The sequence below is a fragment of the Colletotrichum graminicola genome, assembly GCF_000149035.1.
Source record: "Colletotrichum graminicola M1.001 genomic scaffold supercont1.76, whole genome shotgun sequence".
In the NCBI taxonomy this organism is placed as follows: domain Eukaryota; kingdom Fungi; phylum Ascomycota; class Sordariomycetes; order Glomerellales; family Glomerellaceae; genus Colletotrichum; species Colletotrichum graminicola.
The window spans coordinates 62,093-81,445 of record NW_007361080.1 but is presented as its reverse complement, the minus strand read 5'-3'; the positions used below and the strand labels follow the sequence as shown (position 1 = coordinate 81,445).

At 56.3% G+C, this 19,353-nt stretch overlaps 8 protein-coding genes and 1 non-coding gene across 9 annotated transcripts; 4 read left to right on the top strand and 5 right to left on the bottom strand.

The window, feature by feature from the left end:
* Positions 1-77: 77 nt before the first annotated feature.
* Positions 78-1,571, bottom strand: GLRG_11159 (uncharacterized protein; the record flags this gene model as incomplete). The annotated part of the gene is made up of 2 exons (XM_008101844.1): positions 78-1,268; positions 1,380-1,571. The coding sequence occupies 2 exons, from the start codon at positions 1,569-1,571 to the stop codon at positions 78-80; spliced, it is 1,383 nt and encodes a 460-aa protein (XP_008100035.1).
* A 625-nt stretch (positions 1,572-2,196) lies between these two features.
* Positions 2,197-4,883, bottom strand: GLRG_11158 (glycosyl hydrolase family 3 N terminal domain-containing protein; the record flags this gene model as incomplete). The annotated part of the gene is made up of 2 exons (XM_008101843.1): positions 2,197-4,144; positions 4,213-4,883. 2 exons carry the CDS (start codon positions 4,881-4,883, stop codon positions 2,197-2,199), a joined length of 2,619 nt encoding a protein of 872 aa, XP_008100034.1.
* Positions 4,884-6,229: 1,346 nt separating this feature from the next.
* Positions 6,230-6,324, top strand: GLRG_13281. The gene has a single exon. It is a non-coding gene; the product is annotated as a tRNA-Ile (tRNA).
* Positions 6,325-8,452: 2,128 nt separating this feature from the next.
* Positions 8,453-8,815, bottom strand: GLRG_11157 (aldo/keto reductase; the record flags this gene model as incomplete). Its single annotated transcript, XM_008101842.1, has 1 exon — positions 8,453-8,815. The coding sequence occupies one exon, from the start codon at positions 8,813-8,815 to the stop codon at positions 8,453-8,455; it is 363 nt and encodes a 120-aa protein (XP_008100033.1).
* Positions 8,816-9,661: 846 nt separating this feature from the next.
* GLRG_11156 (uncharacterized protein) lies at positions 9,662-10,609 on the top strand (the record flags this gene model as incomplete). The annotated part of the gene is made up of 5 exons (XM_008101841.1): positions 9,662-9,785; positions 9,836-9,924; positions 9,991-10,023; positions 10,077-10,440; positions 10,491-10,609. The coding sequence occupies 5 exons, from the start codon at positions 9,662-9,664 to the stop codon at positions 10,607-10,609; spliced, it is 729 nt and encodes a 242-aa protein (XP_008100032.1).
* A 554-nt stretch (positions 10,610-11,163) lies between these two features.
* Positions 11,164-12,282, bottom strand: GLRG_11155 (uncharacterized protein; the record flags this gene model as incomplete). The annotated part of the gene is made up of 1 exon (XM_008101840.1): positions 11,164-12,282. The coding sequence occupies one exon, from the start codon at positions 12,280-12,282 to the stop codon at positions 11,164-11,166; it is 1,119 nt and encodes a 372-aa protein (XP_008100031.1).
* Positions 12,283-16,013: 3,731 nt separating this feature from the next.
* Positions 16,014-16,657, top strand: GLRG_11154 (uncharacterized protein; the record flags this gene model as incomplete). The annotated part of the gene is made up of 2 exons (XM_008101839.1): positions 16,014-16,100; positions 16,199-16,657. The coding sequence occupies 2 exons, from the start codon at positions 16,014-16,016 to the stop codon at positions 16,655-16,657; spliced, it is 546 nt and encodes a 181-aa protein (XP_008100030.1).
* Positions 16,658-17,256: 599 nt separating this feature from the next.
* Positions 17,257-17,575, top strand: GLRG_11153 (uncharacterized protein; the record flags this gene model as incomplete). Its single annotated transcript, XM_008101838.1, has 2 exons — positions 17,257-17,329; positions 17,400-17,575. The coding sequence occupies 2 exons, from the start codon at positions 17,257-17,259 to the stop codon at positions 17,573-17,575; spliced, it is 249 nt and encodes an 82-aa protein (XP_008100029.1).
* A 377-nt stretch (positions 17,576-17,952) lies between these two features.
* GLRG_11152 (5'/3'-nucleotidase SurE) lies at positions 17,953-18,928 on the bottom strand (the record flags this gene model as incomplete). Its single annotated transcript, XM_008101837.1, has 2 exons — positions 17,953-18,677; positions 18,748-18,928. 2 exons carry the CDS (start codon positions 18,926-18,928, stop codon positions 17,953-17,955), a joined length of 906 nt encoding a protein of 301 aa, XP_008100028.1.
* Between the last annotated feature and the right edge of the window lie 425 nt (positions 18,929-19,353).

Here is a 19,353-nt window from a genome sequence, read left to right as displayed (position 1 = left end):
TGCTGTCAGTAGGAACCCCCCTCCCCCCATCCTTGTTTTTTCTCTTTTTTCTTCTTTTGGTTTGCAGCCTTCGCACATCACCATCCAGATCCTCGAACCCAAACATCCACGATCTCCGTCTTATTGGGCCTGCTTGAGTCCACCACCAGATACCAGCCGTACAAAGCCCCCGTGACACACGCATGGTTTGGGTATATGCTAACGGTCTCCCCGACCTCCAACGGGATCCGTGGTAGGTCGATCTCCTTTTCCGGGCCAGAGTCCCAGGAGAGGATGGAGTGTTCCTGGCTGATCCTCTCGACAACGAGTTTGTGGCCGTGTTCAGACCCAGGAAACGGCAGGCGACCACTGACGCCCCAGCCGCTGTACGAAGGGCAGGGCTCCCTCCCCAGACCGAGCGTTCCGACGGCGACCAAAGCCTCGGGCTTCTCCCGCTCGCCATCGTTGTAGACGCCGCAGACCTCCGCCACCACGGTTATGGCCACCTCATCCTCGTAGCTGTCAAGGTCCTTCCTCGAGCGAGTGGACATCTGCTGCATGTCGAGAACAGAGTAGACGCCGGCATGGAGCTCGAGGCTCGACCGCAGCTCTCCGCGTGACCCGGTCTTGGCTTTGGCGATCGCTTCGCGGAGGCGCTGCTCTCCGGGCCCGCCGGCTGCGCCCGCCGTCAAGTTCTCAATGGCCGTGACTTGCGGGGTTGCGCCGACGCTGATGATGAGCTCGCGCGGGCCCTTGCTCAGGAGGAGGTCGGCGTCGGCGTGCAGAGCCTCCAAGCAGCCTTCGATCTCGGCGGCCAGGTTGTGCATCGCTTTGTCGGCCGTTGTGTCGTTGTAGCTCAAGCTGCTGTGAGAGTACACGCCCACGAAAGTGACCCGGCTATCTGCGTCAAGCTGGATGAGCTGTTCCAGCAGTCTTTTTTTGTTGAGCGCCGCCGCAGGCAAACCTGCGCGATGGTAGCCCGTGTCGACCTTGAGAAAGACGCCAACAGGAAATCCGGTGAGTTCTTGCAGACGCTTGACTGACTCTAGCTGTGAAGGGTGCTCTGTCATGACAGTAAGGCCGTTCCTCCCAAGTTGCTTGTTCAAAATAGCCAGTCGGTCGACCTGGGATCCGAGGAGCGGTACACCGTAGAGCACGTTGACATCACGGCCTGCATCAATATAGCCTTGGAAGACGGACAGCAGATGTTCGATCTCCGCCACGGTAGATACGACGAAGTTGGCTTGTTGGTGTTTCTCGCCAGCCTGGAGACGGGTGACTTCCTTCGTCTGGACCGTGGATCAGCCTGGGACTGCAACCTAGGACCGCCAGATGCGCTTCCCAGTGATGAATCCCGCGAGAAGATACCACCACAGCTCACCACCGACAAAGGGACTTACTTTGTGAGTTTTGACATGAGCCCGAAATCCCAATTCAAGCGCGTCCACGCCGTCTAACATCGACTGGCAGTGCCGTCTAATCTTGGCCGCATCCAAGACCGCTGCAGGCTTGGGGACGCTGTGAACATCTCTCCCGACGTAAAATTCCCTGAGAGATTCCACCGGCGGTGCTATACGTTGCGGAATAGACATGTTTGGCGCTGCTATATTGGTAGGCTGGGGTATGGTGTTGAGTTGGGTCAATGTTAGAAAAGACGGACAAAGTCAGCTCCGTCCACGACGCGGGGCAGCAACCGCTTATATGCACCGCAGGTACAATGTTTGTCCGCGCCTAATACTTCAACCGATATCTCAAGCTGGGTTGGTTCGCGAAATTAGGGATTGCCAATGGAGAATCGAGTCATGATCAGATCGGTATGACTGGTAGGAAACTGGGGTCTTTGGGTTTGCTGATGTACGACTTTTTAGTCAAGTTTTTGAGGGACGTCAGGAATACAACGAAAATTGCGGCTCGATTCCTTCGGAAGTGCCCGCCTTTTGTCGATGGGCACAGAATAGTTACCAGCTTTACTAAAGTAACCATTGAAGAGTCCATGATCAGGAATCATGTAGTCGACGTCGCGATAGCCAACAAATGCGCCATGTTAGTTTTATCATGAGTGACCCGAATCATCAAGCACTGTGACATCCACATCGCGAAGAAGACTCTTATTTACAGAAATCGAACTTGAGATTTTCTAAACCCCTAAAGCGTACACAAATCACGAAACGAACAACGCACGCCGTAAACTTTTAAAACCCTAGTAATGCTCACTTCCTAAGAGGACCGAACAGCATGCTCCGCCGTCGCCTTGATGTCCCGAGAGCTGAAGCCAACTCGGAACGCTATCGGCCCATTCGGAATGACCCAAGTCTGCGATGCCACGTCCCAGTAACTCAGATCGCGCCGCAACACATCGAAACCGACAGCAACAGACTGTCCTGACTCTAGAAACACCTTCTCGAACCCTCGCAGGACCTGCACGGGCGTGCCCTCGGGGACCGAGCCTTGGGGCAGCGAGACATAGAGCTGGGGCACCGTGGCACCGGCAACAGGCCCGGTGTTCGTGACGCGGGCGGTCACGCGGACGACGGCGTCCCAGAGCTCTGGGTTGCCTCCGGGTGCGTTTGGTGTAGAGGGGTTTGGCGCGGCCGCGACGTTCTTGACCAGCTGCTTGACCTCCAGAGATGCGTCGATGTCGAACGTGGTGTAGCTCAGGCCGAAGCCAAACTCGTAGAGCGGGTCAATGTTGTTGGCATCCAGCTGCCGGTAGTCGATGAGAAGGCCCTCGGTGAAATCAGCCTGCCACACCGTCGGGGAAGTGACCTCTGCCTCGGTGAGGTTGACGATGGGGATGTCAGTGTCCTTTGCATCGACGGGGATGGAGTACGGCAGCTTGCCCGACGGGTTCACTTGGCCCCAGAGAACGTCAACAATGGAGTTGCCGGACTCCTGCCCCGGCAGGTGAGCCGCCAAGATGGCCGTGACGTTCGGGTTCCCAGCCCACGGCAAGGTGTTGATGCCCGCAGAGTGCGTCACCACGACGGTGTTGGGGCAGCGCCGCGCGACATTCTCGACAGCCAGCGTCGAGTTCCAGTCCGCCTCGTGGTCCGTCCTGTCGTACGCCTCCGACGCAAACGTGTTGAGAAAGACGAGGCAAACCTCGGGGACGGGGTACATGCTGCTGAAGTCGCCGGCGGCCAGCACCTTGTTGTTGAGGATGTACTGCACACGAGCCCCCGTCTTGCGCGAATGCGCCTTGATGGCTTCGAGCGGCGAGACAAGGTACGTATGCCGACCGGTGCCGGACCCGCCGCCGACGGAGAGTGTGCCGATCTCGAAGCCAGCCCCAAAGACCAGTCCGTCGGCCGGGTCTGCTGCATCGTTGCCAAAGACGCCAATGTTGGCCGGGTTCTTGAGCGGGAGAGTCCCGTTGACGTTCTTGAGGAGGACCGTCGCCTCGGCTCCCAGCTTGCGGATGATGTTGGCATGGTCGCGTCGGACATCACGGCTCGGGGGCGGCTCCAGCGGGAGCAGGTCCAGCAGGTTTGACTGAGCCGCGATGGTGTAAACAATGGACGGGTCGACGGTGGGATAGTCGGCGCTGTCCTGGTCGAAGAGGTAAAATTGCGTCATGATCAGCCGGATCATCTGATCCAGGCGGTCCTCAGAAACCGAGCCGTCCTTGATCATTCTCGTGATATTTGGCCCCCAGTACGTCTCACCCGTGAGAACCTGGGCATGGCCAATCGGCCCGGGCATGTTCATGTCCAACCCGTTGTTGATGGAGTCCGCCCCGGAATGGGTCGCGAACCAATCGGACATGACGTACCCCTCAAAAGCCAACTCCGTCTTGAGGATGTCGTTCAGCAAGCCCGAGTTCTCACACGCGTAGGTCTGGTTCAGACGGTTGTAGCTGCACATGAAGCTGGAGACCCCGGCCCGGACCGAGTTTGCAAAGGGCCAGAGATATAGCTCGTGAAGGGTGCGGTCGTCAATATTGGATGAAATGGCGGCGACTTCCGTGCCGTTTGCGAGCCAGGAGTTGGTCCGCTGCGTTTCTTGCTCGTTGCCAATGAAGTGCTTGGCGCAGGCTTGCACGCCCGCTGATTGCATGCCCTCAATAGTGAGTTGCATGGCGATGCCCGTGAGATACGGATCTACCGAGAAACCCTCCCAGTTTCGGCCTCCCAAAGGCTGACGCCCCAGCGGCCCAGCAACCGGGCTATATCGAACATGTGAGCAGATACGAACCAGGCGAGTATTGAGGGGTGGAGAGGGAAAAGAACATACCCGAGTCCGACGTGGACGCCTTTATCGTGGAACTCCTCGCCCAGGGCTTTGCCACGCAGGTAGATGAGTTCCTTGTCCCAGCTGGCGGCGGTCGTCAGGCCGGCCGGGAAGACGCTGACGAGGTCGGCGCGGTCCAGTGCCGTGGGGCCGTCGAGCAAGCAGAGGCCGGGGAAGCCGACGCGCTCGATCGGCGGGATGTTGCCGATGCAACCGCCGGCCTCAAGCCCGAGTTGGCCAGTGACCATCTGCGCCTTTTCGGTCAGGTTGAGCTGCGCCACAAAGGCCGTCGCCTTCGAGACGGCCGCATCCCAGTTCCGGACTGGAGAGGCTCGAGACGGTGGAGAGGCTGGAGAAGCAGCTAATTGTGCTTGATGATGGCGGGCTAACCAGCTGCCGGCGCCGAATAGCCCGCTGCCAGAGTAGGCTGAGATCAGGATGAGGCCCGTGAGGCACGACGCGACGGCGCCTGTAATCCATGACCTCGAACATTTTTGCAGAGGGTGGGCTGGTCCGGACCGCTTGGTAGTAGGGTGGTTGTCGTAGTTGGAGACTTGGTCCTTGGTAGCGCGATCAAATTGGCTCCCGTCGGGCATCATGTCGGTCGAGAAGCTGCAGGACGGTTCATTCAAAAGGAGAGCGGCCTTCTCACTGTCGGAAGCTCGGGGACGCATGGCATTGATAAGCGTTGGCTCTCGGGCCCTGGAGTCCATGGTGGGCGAGATGGATTGCTCGGGATGGACGTCCTTGGTTGAGAGTGCACAGTCTGTCAACAAGGCGGTGCTTTAACACATGGCAGGGCAAAAAGGCATCCAGGCGTGGCGCGCGGTCAACGGGTTTTCGAGAATCCGGGGTAGAAGGATGACACGAACGTTCCATGCGCGAGGCCTCGAGTCGTCGCCTTCAGGACGAGTACGTGGTTGACAGGGCCCCGTGCGAGAGCAGGTTCGTAAGAGAAGGTTTTCCGGATTGGATGGATGTTTTAGGTAGAACGAAGACAAGAAATGCGCCGCGCTTGATGAAGAATGGGAAATGCGCGACACTCGAGGGTCAGTGTCCTTTGCTTTGCGTGACGTGACGCCCAACTGCCTACCTACCCTGTCTGCCTGTCTACCCTACGTGCCTACCTACCTACCTCTCTCTTGCATTGCATTACCTTGCCTTGTCCTTGGGATAAGGGGCTCTGTGCCTACCTACCTAGTTCCTGGTGAGACTTTAGCGCTGAAAGGAGTTCGTGGAAGGGCCACATGGCGCGCCCATCGGGGAGGGGGCTTAGATCCGTCGCGGATCATCGGGTTCGGATCCGGTCAGGGCATTCTTGGGCATTACCGACGTCATGCACGGTCTGGCGGTCTGGGTTACGCGTATCACGAAGCGGCACGTGTAGGGACGGAATCTGTAGTTGATGCGAGGCCCTGAGATGGTTGACATGGCTTGTTGATGCAGGGAGAAGGGAGGAGAGTGGACGTGTTGGGAGAGGATCATCATCCCTATGCTCTTTGCTTTTCCGGAGATTTATTTCTAGGTTTTTGCCACATCCACCTGTCTCACAATGCCCTCACTCGACCGCGGTAAGATGGAGCGGCGGTGGCCTTTGATTTGAATTCAATTGTTGGGTGAAGCATACTTCTTCTGACTTTTATCTCGTACGCTTTGCAGTGCTCATCCAAGCAGTTCACTAATCTGAGCCGAACGGTTCCACCCAACTAAAGCCAGCAGGCATATCGCCTGTAAGTGGCTCATCCCCCAACACACTCACCGCCATGCTAAGATGTCTGCCGGATGTGCCAACCAAATAATGATACAGTTGCCAGGCGGTCTTCCTGCATCGCCGGGTCTTTGACAGAGGGTTTTTTACATAACCTTTCCAGGAAACCGGTACTCGGCGTTATCGTTCGGCTGTGAAGCAGAGGATCAGATGGTCGCGGCGCAGCCGGGACAGAGATTACACTCATTTCGCAACTCCACTACAGCCCCATTCATCGAAATATAATGTCAGATCTACTATTTACATCTAACTGGTCGGTTAGCTCAGTTGGTTAGAGCGTGGTACTAATATTTCACCTGAAATGTTGTGTAATGCCAAGGCCGGGAGTTCAAGCCTCCCACTGATCATATCGTTTTGCTGCTTGAGATAATGATGCGACGGCAATCAAGGCTTTATTTTTCGACCGAGATTTCTTAGATACACACTTACTTTTACACCCATTGCCTGCAGGCATCTTGGCAACGCATATATTCCCTCAGACGGTTGGTCAGATAGAAATCACTCTTTCCAAGCGTCGCTTCGAATTCCGTGAATAGCTAGCTGGAGGGTGGGTGGGCCCCTAAGTGAGTGAGTGATTGGCACTTCGGGACTGGGGAGCTCCTTTGACGTCTGCAATCTATCAAGTCATTTTCGTTCATGCAAGAGCTTCATTACAGATGTGGCACTTCCCAGCTTCCCCCCAGTGCAAATAACAGCAAAGCCATGAAGCTACAAGAAATATATGGGCTGGGGGTGTCAAACAATAACTGAGAGAGCCTACGCATCTATCATTCTACAGACTGTAATATCACTTATTGAGTCCCAAACTCTGAGGCAGCCTTTTGCTATAATTTTGAGGATTCTTTCATCTCATAACTACACGGCTCGGATCTTGTCGCAAAGACCTGTGCCGTATCGGTTCGATAGCCGTTGTGTATGACCGAGTCTGGTCACAAATCACATCCCTTCTCTCAAGGGTCATGATGATGCGTTTGTTGCCAATTCCTACCGTTCGGCCCTGTCATTGACGCGTACTTGCAACCTTCCACTTATCATCATGGAAAGCATTGAATGCCTCGGGCGCCGGGCTTCCCGGATATTTCCTCTCTTGGAAGTGTTCGTTCTGTCAATGCTCGATGCGCAGGATCAGACAAACAGGTCGACCTGACAATAAGCGGGCCGGCAACGGTATCAGGCTATGTTCACAGGCTCGTGGGTTTCCGAGTCCTACCGCGCGTTCTTCCCAGTCCGACTGGTTGGAAGGCTCAACGGTCGTGCATGCCGAACAGAGTGATTCGGTTGGTTGCGAGGACTGGCAAAGGGACCACGATCCTGCAATAGTAACATCGGCACAGCGCTGACATGCGCCATGCCGCCAAGAGACGAACATGTTTCTTGAGACGAGCCCCGTGGCAAGCAGCGAACAGGATGCCGTGGGTCTGTTCCCTCGGGGACGTAGGCTATAATAAGATTTGGTTTCAGTATTGATGAAAACGCCCATCTTGCCAAGGAATGGAGGCCGTTGTTCCCGGAGCCCGAGCATTGTCCAAGCGTTCGCCGTCTGGTGGCGTTGCCTTTTGTATCCTTTGGACTTGACACGTCACGTATGGTGGCGGGTTGGCTGTGCTGACTTTCGCAAGTGGAGGGCAACAGTCCATTCGCCAACAGTTCGTCAGGATGGCCAGCATGGAATCTGATGATGAGGCGTGGAGGCCTGCCAACTGCTGGCCTGCGCTGATAAGGGATAGCATGAGATATCGGAAGAGGAAAGTCACTCGCGGCCGAGTAGGGCTTTGTATGGTGCGAGTTTTCGGTCACCGAAGAACTCTCTCCCAACGCTCGTCGACTGCGGCATAGCCCAAGTGCGCGGACTTTTGAATCACAAGACTACTTAGCCACGATGTTGAATATCACAGGGTTCCTCTAGGACCATGGTCTGCTTCATCCGGGCTGGTTTTCTCGTGCTGGAGCCGTCTTCCCCATTTCGCCTTGTTGCCAGAACGATGTTGTTTAGTCCTCAAGACCGACTTTGTTGGTTATGTCAACTTCATCGTCACTCAGCCTCCAGCGCAACAATCACATCCTTTGCTTGCTCTGCATTGTGAACGCTCGCAACAAGCACAATTCCCTTGTCGATGTTGTACTTGAGCGCCACGGAAGGCACGCCCTTCCCTCAATTCTTTGCGATATCGCACTGCGCCGCGCTGGATGCCTTTTATATCGTAGCTGCTGAATCAATCATCTTTGAACGGCGGGTTCTCAGCCACGTGCTTCTCGTACGACTGAGAGATGAGGCCGACATCCTTATATTGAGCTTGCGATATTGCCCGGGACTTTGGCATAGTGGCGCAAGATGTGAGTTTCACACTGATTTGTTGTCAGGGAAATATCGTGCTTTCACCCTATCTAGGGACTTTGGCACCTCCTTTTCGTATTGCAATACGCCAACGGCTCTAGTAAACCCTCCGCTGACAAACTTGGATATGCCCATGGCGACTAGTGACAGGCTTGAAGATGACTGAGACCTTGGACGGGGTAAATGTCAGTACGGCCTAGGCCTGCCCGACCGAGACTGCCTCTCAGGCTAATGACGGGGCCGACGACAGGGTGGGCGAAGCTGGTCGTCTTCATAGGTGTGCTACAGTACTCGATATGCACGACAACATTGTTACGGGGCAGACCGCCGGCCAACTGGCCGGTGATAGATGCTTCCGCTATGTCAATCAAGTCAATGCCGAAGTTGTGGAGCGTCGGTAAAGCATCTTGCCTCGATCCATTCACTCTCGTCCCAATGCCACGCTGTCTTGCCGACCCCAAGCCAGCTGCCAATGCAGAGTTGAGATGACTTGATCCTGCCATTTGCCAAAGCGATTGAGATGCAATCTTTTGTTGAGGGAGCTCAGCTTTGCTGCAGGGTGCTCTTACCAGATCATTCGGGGTCGACGCACTTGGGGTTTGTTGAGATGGAAAACAGACACGTCAGAGAGCTGTTTGAATTGATGTGTTCATGATCCTATATTCCGAGTCTATTTAGCTGTACTGTATCTAGGCGTTTGGATTTCGTTCAGCTATGATGAGGCAGCCTCTTGAACCCAGTCTGTTCAAAGCTACGAAATGGAACTCTTTCAGTCCTAGTTTTAAAGAAAATATAAAATAAAAATACAATGGTTTGATTGCTTTAGAATGTCAAACTTGAATGTTGAATCGTAGTCAGCAGAGGGCCCACCACGAAAGAAGGGCATATGCCTATAAACATCTTCTTCAATGGATCATATTCGGTCATCACCATTCTCCGCCAGCGTCTGGATGGTCACCAGTTGTGCCGACATTCCCCACGCTAGACACCTGGTGGGTTAGCCTATCAGAAATGACATGACGGCTGCTTTAAGACCTCACTCAAAGGTGCCCTTGGACCCATGGCAGAGGAGAAGAATGTATCTAGTTGTCACATGCAGATAATGAAACGAGGAGCCCAGGTGCATCATACCGGTAGCCCGAACACGTAATGTGTGATGATATATAGCTCAGTGACGTCACAATGAGCGACTCACATTGAGCAATATGTTACCTTGATCCGGGTACGCTATAAACCACCACGTCTGGGACTTTTCTAATATCGACGTTCGTACTGGCTCTCACCATTCTTCTAAATCACCAAAAATCTAAAAAAAACTGTTGACTCTTTAAAACCACAACTACACGAAGATGCCATCGCCAGCCGATCGTAAGCTTAGCGAGCCTGTCGTGACCTCTATCCCCGAGGTTCCCGTTACTGTCCAACGCAAGCCTTTCCTGCAACCGGAGCATGATCAGAAGCTTGCCCATACCGGTATGTCGCCAGATCCATGTCTGCGGGGCTGGCAACTGATCGAACTCTAGGCACTCCAAGAGCCAATATCGCTGCAACTTATGAAAAGCCCCATGGCACTACAGCGAATGGCTGGGCTCAGAGACATCGCCATCAAACTGTACGATCTAAATATCTGATACATGAGCATGTGTTGGTGAACTGACTGTTGTATCGTGGCTTCTAGGTTCTCCAGCAGCATTGCGATTTCTTCGACACAGTAAGCTTATAATGGCACCAGCCGATGCCATGAACGTTCTAACGACATCTCAGGATAAAGATGGCGTGATCTATCCCACCGACACCTTCTGGGGCTTCCACAGGCTCGGGTTCGGCATCTTCCTCTCCCTTCTCTCCGTCTTCATCATCCACAGCAACTTCTCGTACCCAACCCTGTCCGGTTACCTCCCTGACCCTCTGTTCCGCATCTACACCGCCAGGATCCACAAGGACAAGCATGGCAGCGACACCAATACCTACGACACCGAGGGCCGCTTCAACCCGCAGAAGTTTGAAGACATGTTCGCCAAGTATGCCGAAGGCCGGGATTTTATGACATTCCGGGACATTCTTGCCATGTTGAAAGGTCAAAGACTGGTTGCCGACCCAATTGGCTGGGGTGGCGCTTTCTTCGAATGTGAGTCTTGTTACAGTATTGCCTGTATCGCATGACTGACGCGGCTTCAGGGTTGGCTACTTATCTCATGCTATGGCCCGCTGATGGTCGCATGAAAAAGGAAGACATCCGTGGTGTTTATGACGGCAGCATATTCTACACCATTGCCGCTCGCAGGTCTCAAAAATGAGCATCTGCCATGACCAGCTCCATTGCTACGAGACTGTAAGGGTTTGTCGCTTCCGTCTTCATCCCTCGTGGGATAGATTGAAAGCACACTTGAATCGGCACCATGAGGTTTCAGGAAAGCTCACAGTGTGTGAGAGAAGATTAAAGTCGCGGAATTGGATTACATTTTCATCTATAATGTCGTTGGAGAAGAGTAAGAGACATCGACCAGTAGTAATATTGTATCTATGTTTCCATGTATTACATATGCATGTCAATTTGTAGAGGAACTTCAGACAAAATTCGCACGTCAACCCCTCATAACTTGAAGAATCGTCCCATTGTGTGAACCCTTCAGACCATGCTTGCACGTCTCGGTCCGCTATACATTTGAATGTTCCCAGGATTGGATTATATCATCGTCATACAAATCCATCAAAACAAAGCAGAAAGAGGCCTGATGTAGGAAGTCATTGAATCATGTATTATAATCTGAGTGGTCTAAAAGAATTGCTTGCTTTCTGGTATATTGATGCCCAAGCGCCCCAACCCCGGTTTCATGTCATAAACGCGTCTTTAGTAGATGGACTGCGGAGGAATCTCCGCCGCCGCCACCGGATCCTCCCAGTATGGGTTGACGGGATAATACTCCATGATGATGTACCACTGTATCACACTCGCAATCAAGAATCCGAGCCCGCTCATCAGCAAAAGCGAGGCAAGAGTAACCGCGTCGTTCTTGTGAAGAAGAGTGACAACCCCAACAGCCAGGAACCCGCTGGCGCCGACCAGGTTCCAGAAGCCGTTTTGCCAACTGGCGTCGAGGATGAGCGGGATGTACCACTTGTCCTGGGACAGGAAGATCATGAGGAGGCCGGCGAGGACGAAGAAGCTGCCGCCGATGAGCTGCGGCGAGGAGACGAAGATGATGGAGGCGTTGGGGTGGGTAAGGTCGAGCACGCCGGGAAGCGCGCCGACGGCGGCGATGGTGAAGAAGGACCCCGCGAGGAGCTGGAGGATTCCTGCGCGGAAGGCCGAGCTGGGCCAGAAGATACTGCTGAACTCGGCCCAGCTCGGAACCCAGACAAATTCGTCGCTGCAGAGGAGCGCCGGCTTATACGCGTCGGGCGCGTCCTTCTTCGGGTCCAGGATGGCGCGGTCGACGTTGATGGCGGCGAGCAGGCCCATCCAGGCGCTGAGGGTCAGGAGCGAGCTGCCCAGGACGAAGGTGACCTGGGTGGCGGTGTCGCGCCCGGGGAAGTCCAGCTTGGGGTCGAGCAGGTGGATGAGGCTGAAGATGCCGTTGAGCGTGAAGGAGATGGACGCCATGATGAAGGCCATTGTGACGAGCCACCCCATGTCCCGGTAGGGGTAGATTGTGAGCATGGCTCCCAGCCGCGAGAGGCCGCGCCTGGCGGCGCTGGACTTGACGGAGAAGACGTCGGGGTCGCGTTCGGGCTTGGCGCACCTCTCGGCATCGCATGCCGCCTTGTACGCGGCGTAGTCGATATGGTTAAAGGTGCGGTGCCAGACGGCGGATGCGAACCTCTCATCGTCGCTCCTCTCGGATGCCGGATACCCGATGGAGCTGAGCGAAGGGTACGGCGACGACGTCGACGCCCAGGAATCGCGCACCTCGAAGACCGCGGTGGCCGGCCTCAGGTACGACACCCGGCGGGGGTTGAAGGTGTTCATGTTGACCGAATTGTTGAAGTGGTTCTCGTGATGTGCAGGAGGACGTCTTCTTGTCCCATGGTAGCCTGCCAACTCCTGATTAATGTGAAAAGAATCTGATCAATCCAGACCGTCGGGCGGAACCCAGAGGGCAGGGGGGGGCCTTATTTACGCATCGCCTCTCCATCGTATTCGACGTTCTAGCTTCGACCGTTTCTGCAAGCCTAGCCCCTCTGACGGCCCGAGCATTGATGTTAGCGTATACGTCGTTTCAGTCGTGCGCATTGGATGGGGGGAGAGGATGGCCACGATACTCCGTGGGGTATACTCAAAGCTTGCGGGCTGCTGCAGCCTCCAAGGCCCACAAGGTTCCTGAGCAGACAAGGGAACGCCCAGTTCCGGCTTGTTGGAAACATCTGAGATGATCAGCTCGCTTTCTTCCGCAGTTGGGATTTTCCCTCTTGCCCTCGCAAACGGCCACGACCCCAGAGCTTCGGACGACGTGGCTGCCCTGTCTCTCGCGCTCGCCCGCGGCAGGTTTCGCTCTTGGCCGTCACCGCGCCCAGGTCTAACTTCTGCAGTGTGGCTTCCTGAGACGTGTGTTGCCTTGGGTCCGGTCTAATAGCTGTCATTCAAGAACTTGAGGACTGAGGCTGAGGGTGGATGGCCATCAGCGGAGATTGGCTGCGGCCGATGAACTCTATCCGGTGTGAAACAAACCTTCGGCCCTCTCACCTTTGGTCTCTATTGTTCTCTCCTCCTCCTCCATCCCCCCTCCTCTCTCTCCCCGTGCCGTGATCCGCAATGTCATGCCAGGATGATCGCGCTGGGGCCGCGGAGACTGTGCAACCACGTCCCCGACGACTTGGGCCACGCTCGGCAGGACGCCGTCATATTGCCCATCACCTGCAATCAACGGCTGGAAGAAGAGTAGTCCTCTGGTGACGGGTGCATTTCAGCTTGACCGGCGCTGCCCGGACTTTGGCTGACTCCCACTTCCCGAGCCCCGTCCGCATCGAGGGCAGGCCAGAAATATACATGAAGACTAAGCTGTCTCGCCAGAAACTCTTATCGACGAGGTCTACAGCGCAGTTTTATCACCCAAGACACACGACGGTTGAAGACCCGAATAATCGTTAGTCTCGAAGCTACGCGTCATCCTAAGATTTCGCCGCCCCCCCAACCTGTGTAGTCAAAGCTTCCCAAGTATTTGGAGAGGCAATTTTGTTTCCCTGTGTTTGGACGTTTTAGTAGCTTCCTCTCTGACTACATCCTTGCTGCGCCCTTCTCCAGATTCACCGCCAAGCTGATACGCGCGGATAGCGCACGGCGCACGGCACCGAGTCGGGGTTGTGCTTTGATCTACCTAGGCCTTGTTCGCCCTACATCCCCGACTCACTTCAGCGAAAGGGGGGGGTGGAGGAATGCCGACGTCGGGCAGTCTTCGCCGAGTCGCCTGTCTGGTGCCTTGCAACTCGTACACTCACACTGTCGGTTACCTCCGCGAGCAGATTGAAAGGGGGAGGGGGGAAACTGTGGGCGGGCGTTGGCAGAACAAGATTAAACATCAAGGTGCAACTCTCTTGCATCGGCCTCGGGTGGCCCCGAACGTAAAAAACAAAGCAGGAGAAGACAAGTGACGTAAGAAAAAAAAAAATCATTCCCCGGCTCCCGCCGGCACCACAGCACATGCGAGAGGAGCCGTGAATCCAGTCCAGTCGCTCTGATCGTGTGTCGTGAGCCCGCTCGTCAGCGAGTTGAACAGCCACAGTCGTTGCCGTCGAGTCGCGGGTTCTGCGACTCGGAGAAGGGAGGGGCAAGGTTGTTTATGTATGCCCAATATCCCAAGACCTTGGCTCTGCCAAGCTATGTCAAGTTTCTGACGAGCCCCCATTCCCAAAGTCCCAACACCCTCTCGTCGACTACGGTACGGTGTTTTGGGAGGGTCGAGTATTTGTGGGCAGCCATCCAACACACACAAACTGCAGAGCCAAAGACGGGTCGATAGGCTTGGCGTCCACAAGTATTAGCCAGGGCCCAGGGGCCATCATTCGTCAGCCGGGAGGGACCAAGTCGAACAAGCCTTTGTTGAGACCAAAGGCACCTCAGAGCCGTTGTTAAACTACCTACATCGTATGCCTCCCCCCCCCCCCCCCCCCCCCCCCTCCTACCCACTCTGCCAGGGGTCCCCCAAGGGTCGATCTACCTACTGTCGCAAGAGGGGGTAGCAGGACGGGGGATCCCCGGTGGGCTCTAGGGCATGGGGGAAAAGCTTATGTGGTTGAGATTGCGCACTCGATTCCAGATCATCGCGCATCACGGGCAAGGAGGGGGGGGATGGGGTTAAACAGACTAGTCTTCTTGTTTAGCATCGGCACTAGAGTTCCGAGGAAACGCTTTCTCGTCCGAGGACTTTTTATCGTTCAGGGCCGAGGAATAAAGATACAAACAAGCTCGCAAGCTAGTGGAAGTGGTAAAAACGAGACGGGGCTCCTGGAGAGGAATAAGATTGACCGGCTTTGGAATCATGGCAGCTTAGATTCTCGGCCGCGAGCTCCCGAGGGTCAGTTTGGGTGGTAGGGCGGCCGTTGGTTTCTAATCCGTGCCGGCGAGTCTCTGCGCTCCTCCGGGATACTATGTATATCAAATGTTTCGTCGGAGTGGCGAGTGGGGGACAATCCTGGGCTTGCGTCGATTGGTCGGACCGGGATTGATGGGCGATCCTCCCACGCTCGGGTCTGGGTCTGACCGCGCATATACGGATATGTCCCCCCGATTCGTGCGGGCAGCTTGACAAATGTCAGGCGACGGCCTAGCTTGCCTCGGATGTGCGGCTTTGCTTCCCGTCAATCACGAGAACGAGGAAAGACAAGGCATTGGTGGGCGAGGTAAAGTTGCTCTTGCAGGGACGTACGGCACGTATAGGTAGAACCGCGCGATTTCTTCACGATGTGTTGGTCTGCGTCCGTCAACCGAGGGGACACGCCCAACACGGTGCACTTGGGAGAACTTTAGTGACCCGTATTCAGTTGCACACACTCGGATTATGGCTTCGGATCCGGGTATCTCGTTCAGTATCGAGATAAGGGAGGGAGCATAAGGTTGGGCCGAGCACAACGGCAAACTGTAAATCGCTACCACTTGCCTTTCCAAGGCCATTCCATTTTTCTGCCAGAGGATCTACCTTTGTTCGTCCGAAGTCAATCTTACCTTATGGATCCCTGGCAAAACAGGTACTGCTGGTTTGGCGATTGCGGCCCGATGATCTTCACCTCGACTAGACTTCGCGTTTGCAGCCGTTCACTGAACACGCCGGGGGCGCAAGAGATGGGGGGGATACAAGCCAGATAGAGGAATAGAGACAAGATCTGAGGTCGCCACTGGGGCTTTAGTAGTCCGCCTACTGGCGGTGCCTGATGGCGGGACGTTCCACACCAGAAGAACCCAAGGTGAGGTAAGGTGAGGCCACGCGGGGACCGAGGACTTCACCTCACCTTCATCACAGACCTCGCGTCGATAATGATCACTCATCGCCTTCCGGTCCCCGCTCCTTTTGGTGAATTCCTCCCGCGGGCTTTGGCAGACTTCTTCGACCAAACCGCGACGGGACAGTCCCTTCGACCTCCCCGATCGCCTCCTGCGCTGACTACCGTCCAAACATTCCCTGCGTTTCGTTTTGTGTACTCGACTCGTCAAGAGACCCAAGCACAGTCGCGCAACGGGCCCGAGTTAAGCGATCTCGCGTGCGGCGGATGGACTACCCTCCGGTCCCCAAAGGCAAGCAGCCACGGATACCCACCGACGACGAGCCGACCGAGATGCCTGGCGCATACCCCCAGGTTCGTTCCATCGTCCCCCTCCCCGGCGCCCGTAACACGCCAGGCCGTGGGAGAAAGAAAGACAAGCTAACCGGGTTCGTCTCTCCTCGTGCCTGTAGACGAGCCAGATCCAGTGGCCCGACGTCCGCTACGCGAGCGGCCCGCCGCCGGAGCAGCCAGCGCCCCGCGCCGCCGGCGACCCGGCCGTGGAGAGGCTCCTCGAGTGGGGCGCCGGCATCGACAGGAGCATCGTCGAGATCAACCGGAAGCTGGACTTCCTCCTCCTCGAGACCAAGGACTTCCGGGGCATGGAGGCGCACTACAGGGCGCTGCTGCGGGAGCAGACGTCGGCGGGCACGGCCCTGCCCAACGCGTGCCGACGGCTCGACGCCCATAGGCAGAGCCTCCTCCAGACCGTGCAGAGGCTCGACGGGACGGTCAATCAGATCGAGGGTCTGGCGCTCGACATCGAACGCCTGCGAGAGGGCAGCGAGGTCACCGTGTCCATCAAGCCTCGGCGAAAGTCAGCCCCCCCCCCCCCCCGGCACACCCACCACGATCTGGCACCGGAGATGTGAGGGGGACCGAGTACTGACGATGGCGCAGAGAACAGTAGGATTTGCTTGTGTGTATGCGGTTCATGCGATGTGGTGAGACAGTTTGCTTTTGATTTTTCTTTTCCTTCGGTATTGCTCGGGACGGAATCTGTCCATGGGAATCTGCATTTCGGATGGGATTCTCGGTATCTCTCCTGATCGTGGAATTCTCCAGGCATGCAATGCGATTGGAGGGTTGTGGACTGGGTACCAATGTGCACCGTGGCTGGCTGTCAAAGGGGGGATACACTTGATCAAAAGGCATATATCGCCACCCTACCGTGTGTCTTGTGGTCCTGCGACCCGGCACGGACAGGGCGGAGAGCGCTTCCGAGGCCGCTGGACATGGAGACGACGAATGTGGTTCAGAAGACGAGCCTTGTATTTCAGAATGGCATAAAGAAGCATGACACAGCGGCGTGGGACATGTCTCAAGCAAAACATTCCATCACCTCGGCTGCCTGACGGCGGAACACATCTGATAAGCCGTAGAAAGCTGAATGTCATAAGGGGGGACGGAGAGAGGAAGGGTTACAGTTGCGTAGATCCTCTCTCCGTCTCCAGCGCCAGACCGATGCCCCATGTTCCAGGACGCTATCACGTCCTCCATGACTACCGTCTTGAACTCCTCTGCCTCGTTGACCCTGGGGTACGGTACGTCAGGCATATCGTGCCCGAGAGAGAAGCAGATCCTCCTCTCCCAGCCGGGCCCGTCTTGGATTAGCTGCGGATGTCAGTGATGGCGTCACAGCCGCCGAGCCATCAGTTCGCCGATCGACCCGCGAGAAGGGTCTGTCCCGGCCCCCGGCCCCGGCTGCTAACCACCACGGCTTCGTCCATCATGCGCATGTCCGACACGCCGCCCCGGAAGGCCTCGAGCTGGTGCGGTGTGGCATGTAGCCTAGGGGCGGGCTGTCGTATCCATGTCTTCGTTTCTCGAATCGGTCCACCGCGACTACGCCGGGAGGGACCAGAGGCTCGACAAAGCTCGCCCCGGCGATTTCGCATTTCCAAAAGCAAAAAAAAAAAAACCCCCGAGGACGGGGGGCGCGTCCAGCTTGACGGCATCATGTTAGGCGGCTGCAGTTGTTCATTCGACGCGCAGATCCATGCCGCACCGGGAAAGAATGAAAGAAGAAAACATGTCACTCGTACAGACGCGCGAGTGGCCTTAATTCCTTTGTATTTGTTTATCATTAAATGGTCGTCAAGTTCTTATCCCCCCTCCCATTTTCCCATAAGCCCCCTATTTACTGTTCAAACACGACAAAAAACGCTTACGGCAGGCAGGTGAGGAAGTCGCCGAGCTTGTCGACGACGATCTGCTGCTGAGCCTTGTTGGCGGTGGTCTTGAAGGTGGCCTCGCCGACGCTGAGGGAGATGTAGCAGCCGGGGGTGTCGACGACGGTGACGTCGTCGGGCAGCTTGCCGTTGTTGCCGCAGGTGGTGACGTCGACGTCGGGGAGGATGTTGGGGTTGATGCGGCTGAGCACCCACTTGAACTGGTCCGGGTCGTTGCACTCGGTGGCGGTGACGGCGGGCATGTTGACGTTGATCCAGGTGTTGTCGGGCAGGTAGGGGGCGCCGGCATCGACGATCTTGGTGACGAGGCGGGAGGAGAGCTCGGCGTAGACGGCGCTGGAGATGGGCTCGGGCACCGTGTCCCAGGCGAACCTGTCGTTGGTGAGGCCGGAGAAGGCGATGGCGGGGATGCCCTTCTTGTGGGCGGCGTAGGTGGCGGCACCGACGGTGCCGGAGAACTGCACCTGCAGGAAGAGGTTGGAGCCGACGTTGGGGCCGGTGACGGCGAGGTCGGGGGCCGAGCCGTTCCAGAGCTCGGGGGCGAACTGCTCGATGCCGTAGCGTATCGACGTCACGGGGTACGAGTTGACCCAGCGGAGGTCCAGGCTGGTCTCGTTGACGCCGACGGGGCCGCTGTTGGCGGGACAGCTGTTGTACTCGCAGGGCTCGGTGCGCGGGGTCGGGTCGCTGTCGAGGGAGCCTGTGAGGTAACATGGTCAGCGGGGTTTATTCTGCAGAGCGAGAGAAGGGGCAGAAGGGGTGTGACGAACCTCTGCCGGACTGGTTATCGGCCGGACCAGAAAGGAGGACGTTGTGGCCCAAGGTCTTCAAGGAGTCGTGGAGGGCGCGGGCATTGAACTCAGCCCAGCCGTCGTCGTTGGACTGAATAATGTTCAAGCCCTGGACGGCGAAGGCCTGGGCAAGCAGGGCGAAGGTGGTGTCGGCGCGCATTATGTGAGTGTTGAGCGAGCGTGAGCCCTGGAGGGACGACGGTGGAGACGAGGAGGGAGGGAGTCGGAGGGGTGGAAAAGAGCGTGAGGCTACGGAGTGAAGGGTGGTGTTTCTTCCCTGACGATCCACGCGGAAGCTGGCGACCCTTTAAGTAAAGAAAGAGAAGGCACGGCAGAAGCCGCAGCAAGGTCGAACCATCAACCATCGTCACCAACACCCCCCAGGCCATCCATCCCATCCATCCCCATGCCATCCTGTGTCAAGCTATTCCCCCCGCCGCCGTCCGTGTTGACATGCCTCCCCACCCCCTGAACCAGGGAGATGCAGGGGTCTATGGTAAGCTACCTACCAAAAAGAGCCGAACGAACGAACGAACGGAAAAACTGCCGTACATAGCATATCGCGTCTTTCCTCCTTACCCTTTG